Source organism: Seriola lalandi, unplaced genomic scaffold, assembly GCF_002814215.2.
Source record: "Seriola lalandi dorsalis isolate HSWRI2012SDOR001 ecotype SW California unplaced genomic scaffold, Sedor1 jcf7180002054519, whole genome shotgun sequence".
In the NCBI taxonomy this organism is placed as follows: domain Eukaryota; kingdom Metazoa; phylum Chordata; class Actinopteri; order Carangiformes; family Carangidae; genus Seriola; species Seriola lalandi.
Window position 1 is genome coordinate 2,936,103 of NW_019525072.1, and position 6,000 is coordinate 2,942,102.

Consider the following 6,000-nt stretch of genomic DNA (forward strand, 5'->3'; position numbering starts at 1 on the left):
ACAAGACTGAGAGCAAATGAGTGAAAACAAGACAACAGCAGCCAATCCTCCAGCCCTGGGGTGCATCCTCTGGAATTCAGTTCGCTTCTGTCTCCGCCCGCCCTCCCTCTCTTTCTCTTTCACTCTCTCCTCTATATAATCCCCTCAAACACCCCTCATTCCTCGCTGTCATCTCTTCTCCCATGCTGTCTGCCTCTGCACGCTCTGACTTTATTCCTCTCCTCAGCGACTGTCTCTTTGTTCGTCACCCCTACCTTCTCTTCGTCTCCCCCATTTCTCTGCCTCCCTTTCCTCGCTCTCTCTTTGGTGAATTATTCATCAACCTGTGTATGTCATTAATCAGCACTTGTTCAAAAGATATGATTGGGGGAAGGCGAGCTGGTGGGGTGGGGGGTGGGCGCGGGGACATCGATCTGTCGCGGTGGAGAACAAGACCGGGTGGGAAGTGAGGAACAAGGGAGGGAATAAGGAAGAGCGAGCGAAGCAAGATAGTACATGATGATGGAGATCAGGAGGCGAGAGGAGGGGAAAAGAGGGCAAAGGAAGGTAGGACAAGGTAGGAAAAAAATCAAGAAAAAGAGGACAGCTGTGATGAAGGGGAATGGAGAGAAAGAAAAAAACGATCGAAACCACAGGATGGCCAGCAGGGCCGGGATAGACAGAGGGAGAGGCCTGAAAACGGATTGGCGCCCATGTTGGAACAGACATATAAGCTGACTGGGTTTATTCCCTCTTTCAGTTTCCTCAGAGGAGGAGGAGGAAGGGAGGAGGATTGATAAAGTCGATGCAACTACCACGGCATGTGTGAAAGAGTTGACAGTGATTTAGAGTGAAACTTAAAGCGGGGAGGGGTTTAAGGATGAGAAAGGTTAATGTATTGATCTGGAGGGGGAAAAACAAAGCGAGGAGGCAGAGGAGTACGAGTGTGTGTGGCTGGCAGATCAGGGTGCACTGATAAGACGTGGCTGTGATCAAACGTGCACAGGGACTGTCGGAGGCCAAACCGATCACCTCCATTTGTCTCTCTTTAGGGCAGTCTCTGTGCCTTCCCAAGCACTGATCCTGTCAAAGATCCATCGCTAATCCACAAAGCATAAAAACCAAGTCAGCGGGAGGGTAGGTGGGTGGTTTGGAGGCCTCTGAAGTGCGCCGTGAAGAGGGACCGAGATTCCCTGTCAATCAGCAGCTGATGCAGGCCCACTGGGAGTCATACATTGCTCCACATCAAACACATCTCCGCTGCTTACACAAGCCGTTCACTGACAGCTTGCGGCGGCCGTGGCCCCTCGGAGGGCACGGAGACTTCCGTCAGCAAACACCAAAAAATCACAGCTGGTAAGCGAAGGGGGCCAACGCCTAAAACCATGGCGTGACATTTCTTCACAGAGCCATCCAAATCTCCAGAGGCAACACGCAGCCAATCCAGGCTAATCTACACTGAGCCATAGATATCCATGCTAATCTGCATAACAGCACATTGCACTTCCAAATGCTTCAATGAGAACCCACACACAATACTCTGCACACAATACACTCCACCGTGGAGCACGATGCACCTACTCAGTTTGGTAAAAAAAAAAAAATCCAGCTCTGAGATAACAATCGCAGAATCCTACTGAGACTCTTTTGGGGCTCGTAAACGAAATGGGATGGACTTGTACCGTAGCCATTTCAATCTAGTGGATGAATATTTCATGGTTTGTTGTTCTGAGTGCACAGCACTTCTAACCTGCTTTAAACATGAGCACTCTTCTTAACATTTACCTTCTCATACCTTGAAGTCTAACACACAGTACGCCATGTTCCCGTGCGACTCCACAAGTGATGCAGCAATACTGAAAATATTCTGTTGAAGCTTTTGATAGACATGCATTAGGGTTTCCATTTAAGTATTTAAGTAAATGGGTGATTCAGATCATCATGGGATACTAAAAATCTTCAATGAAACATACAGACACCCAATATCATTTTAGCATCAAAGATTCGCCCCCTGTCTGCTTGAAAGGCGTCTGTTTAGTTCATGGTTTCCTCTCTCACAGAGTAAAGCCAACTTAAGAAAAAAAACAGGAAACAGCATCAAAACATACAGACCCGCCATGTCAGAGTTTTTAGAATATTTAGCAACACATTGTAAAAATATGTAATAATATTGTGTATGAATGAATGAATGAATACACAATATGAATCCAGAGCAGAGTGGTTTATTCAGCGGGAGATGTTTCTGTGGACGTTGTCTATTGTGAGCCTGCTATTATTGGAGTGCATTCACACAGACATGGATCAAGATGACCGCAGCCTCTGTTCTGTGTGAAGGAGGAAACTACCAGCTTTTATAAGCCATCTTTTAGTCTACATGGGATGACCCTGATACTACAAGGGTAGATTTTGGATGAAGGGGCTATTTGTACATTTTCTCCGTTGCTGAACGCAGTTTCTTGCCAGGAGCAGGTGGTGGTGATTGTTGATTGACAAGAGCTTCCACCATCATTGCATTTACAAGACAAGCGGTTATACGTAATACGTCCTCTGAGCCGCACTAGCTTACTTCTTCAGGGCAGATTGGAGGCTACAGTGAGTCGCTATCAGAAAGTGACAAGACAGGTCGGGGCTAGCTGGTTAGTGTGCTAACTTGTTGTTGAAATCAAACAATCAAACATTTCTTCTAGACTGGGAGATAAACAGCTGCTAATGCTAACACTGGCTACATATAATAGCAAAACTTGCAAATAGCTCCTTTAAGGCAGGTTGAGGCAGATTAATATGGGTTTTTACAAACTGTTAAATCATGTGAGAACAAAGTATAAAAGAAAGGTTCTTTTACACTTATGATATTTTCGTAAAAAAAAGTCAGCCATGACATGTGTAGACATCACATAAGAAGCTCCAGGTGTGTCAGTTACCTGCGTCCAGCGGTCTGTTGCGACCTCTCAGCAGGTAGCTGAACTCCTGGCAGCGTTCGCTCTGGCTGTAACCTCTCGGGGAGTTGAAGCACAGCTCCTCAACCAGCACCAGCGCCTTCTTACACAGGTCTTCATCCCAGTCCCCCGACATCCTCCAATCCGCATCGCACTCTCACCAGCAGTCAGCCAATGACAGCGCAGCCCTCGCCGCCCTCACCTATCGGACGGCGCTCGGGTAAGTAGAGTGTTGACCCGTCCACCTTTTACAAGGTGTGAACTGAGAGGGAGCAGGCAGAGGAAGCTGAGAGGCCAGCAGCGATAAAGGAAGAACAAGAGGGGCTCTGCAGGGTGTCTTGGTCTGGATCACAGAGACCAGACTGACGCGCCCATGTGTGACTGAGCGACACCCACCCCTCTCACTTTCCCTGAAAGAGATAAAAGGAGAGAAATTGGCAGCATGAGTGTAAGGACATAAAAGTGTACAAATCAAGCTTTTGGCAGATTGGTCACCTTACCCATTAAGTGCAAACACTGATGCCAAAACCATCAGTGTGTACCCGATGGATCATTGGCTCCTGTGCTACATAACATCGCTTTAGCATAGTGATACAAGGCAACTGGCATCAAGTAAGAGGTGAGAACATTCCATCTTGTTGCAGGCACATCCAAAAGTATCCTGATGTGTGAGAAAGTATGACAGGTGTTTGCTGAGTTTGGTCAAATTTACAGTAAAGGTTCAGTTCACCCAAGTTCTGAAAGAATCTGTTTCCCCACTTCCCTGTGAACCTGTGAGCCTCCTGTCACTATCACAATCACTTTTTAACATTTGGTCAAAACCGGTTGACAGTGAGGTCTGTGAATTATGTAGCAGCAGGAAATTACTTCAGGCAGAGTACGTTTTTGTTTTGTCAAATTCATTTCCATTCTTCTGTACAGGGGTGGCAGGGGAAGGCTCTTGGGTAAACGAAGGCACCATACAGTCTTTGTGTGGGCAGAAGAACCAAACCAGTGAGTTAATGAGCCTTAAATGACCCCTCGAGGTACAAATGATAAAGTCCTCTGAACTGAACTGAATCTAAAAGAAGAGTTAGGTGTTGATTCTTACTGGGTTCAGTTCTATGAGCCACTTTATGTTCTAAAATCAACACAGTTTTGAAATACAAGAGAGAAAACATACAATGCAATACTACTTTTGGGAAATGGCGAAGCTGGTGTAAATTAATGGTCCAGCCCAAATTGCATAATATATAGTGTCGCAAAAACAAACCTTCCTAAAACAATCATACTGAGTTAATAATTTATTTTCAAAATTCATGAATGTGCAAACTACATGATGAAAGCCGCAATTCACTTTCTATTACTTAAATGTCAACCTTCTTACTTTGAATAATGCCAGATGAGTCAGTACTCACTCAACATGGTGAATACTTAATTGCACAGAGCTCTACTGTCAGTGATCTCCTGAGGATGATTTTGGTGTCTAAAACTGAACAATGGGTCAATCATCCTGAAACTTCATGTATTATGTAACACACTTATTACAACCTTCTGTAACACAAATATATTGAAGGAGTGATGGAGACTAGCTGCTTTTTTTCTTGGTAATGGTTTATCAGTACAACAACAACAAGTCGTACCAGCTACCTTATATTTAGCTTCACATTTAGCTTCTATTGTACTGAAGGAAAAATCCAAATTAAAGCATTTCATCATTTTTAATATTGTCATAAAGCCTTCATTTGTGTGTTTTACCTTTATTGGACTTGACTGTCGAGATTCTGGGCCATGGTGAATTTGCAAGCCGGAGCGGAAGCACTCCAAAGTTTTCTTTGCAAATGGATTTGGCTAAAGAATGTAGAGTTATGCCTGCAGTGCATGCATAACCTTTAGCTTGTTATTTTCCTAATGTTTCCAAGACCAGAAACCGCAGCCTGCAGACAAGTGGCTTCTTTTTTCTCTTCTCTACAAATTGGAAAGTTGAGCTCTTTGTCATCTAGCTCCAACAGGAAACGGTGGAAGGCGTCCGTGTCTGTGATCTCTCCAGCACATCAGCGTGGACTGGAAGGATTGTGGAGACTCTGTTTTTTGAAGCTCTCCAACATCACCTTGCAAAAAAAAAAAATCAATTGATCAATCAATGAGACACATGAATACAAGTGCAGCAGAGACAAATAGCATCAAGAACACCAATCAAACAAATGTTTGGAGGGCTACAAAATCTCATAAAACATCAAACTGAGGTATAATTAGCTGAATTAAGTCTGACTGCATTATGTGCGTGCTCCTTGTCCTTTCATCCAAAAGAAACTAGACTTCTTTAGCATACTGTCTTTATTTTTGAACTCATTCTGTCTAAATAAAAGCAGGTCAATGCCCAAACTCCAGTTTCTCACAGTCTGTGAGGCTCCAGGGACTCTGACTGACGAAAATGTATGCAAAGTTGTGTCTAATAATACCGATCCAAACCCTGGTATTGAATATGTCTGGCGAGACATTTTGCACAAGCCCTTGGTCGGGTTGGGGGGGGGGGGGGGGGGGGGATCACTGGAAAAGCAATACTATTCATGGAGAGGGGGTCAAGCTCACTTTTCCACTGAGATGTTTTGTCCTTGTGAGGCGGCGGACCTATTTCTCAAGCAAGGTGCCTTGTCGGACAGGGGAAGGACTATTGATCATTTGATGTATGTTGTTCTGTGAAATGTCAAGCGTCAGTCTTTGTGCATTGAGTGGCACCTCCCTAGCAAAGTGCTCCTTATGTGTCCATCTGTCTTCCAGCCATCAGTCAATCTCCACATTAGGCAAAGACATATTTCACTCCAGAACAAGATTGGAAACAAGAAAATGCCTCCTCTCCTTCTCGAGCTTTCTGTCTCTCTTTTTGAAGATAGAAACACACTTTTTCGCCTCTTGTTTGCCCTCTGCCTCTGTCTCTGTTCAGAAGCTGATTGTCACATTAAGATCGTGTGTCAGTCTAAAGTTAGAACTCAGATAACGTGGAGTCTATTTATCTGTCCATCGCGTCGCAGCCTTTTGCGGAAATGAATCCGAAATTAGCGAATCAAAACGCCATCCAGACCCAACATCCCACATGAGCCCCCCC

The 6,000-nt window shown here is 44.7% G+C and overlaps 1 protein-coding gene across 1 annotated transcript in view; it reads right to left on the minus strand.

Annotated features, from left to right (window-relative positions):
- syt3 (synaptotagmin III) overlaps positions 1–6,000 on the minus strand; it is a 30,659-nt gene that overhangs the window by 20,391 nt on the left and 4,268 nt on the right. The window contains exons 2-3 of the mRNA XM_023413951.2: positions 4,653–5,005; positions 2,901–3,325 (exon numbers count right to left, since the gene is read on the minus strand). Coding sequence (XP_023269719.1) covers positions 2,901–3,051 — 151 coding nt within the window. The 5' untranslated portion in view covers positions 3,052–3,325; positions 4,653–5,005. The remainder of the gene's footprint in view (positions 1–2,900; positions 3,326–4,652; positions 5,006–6,000) is intronic.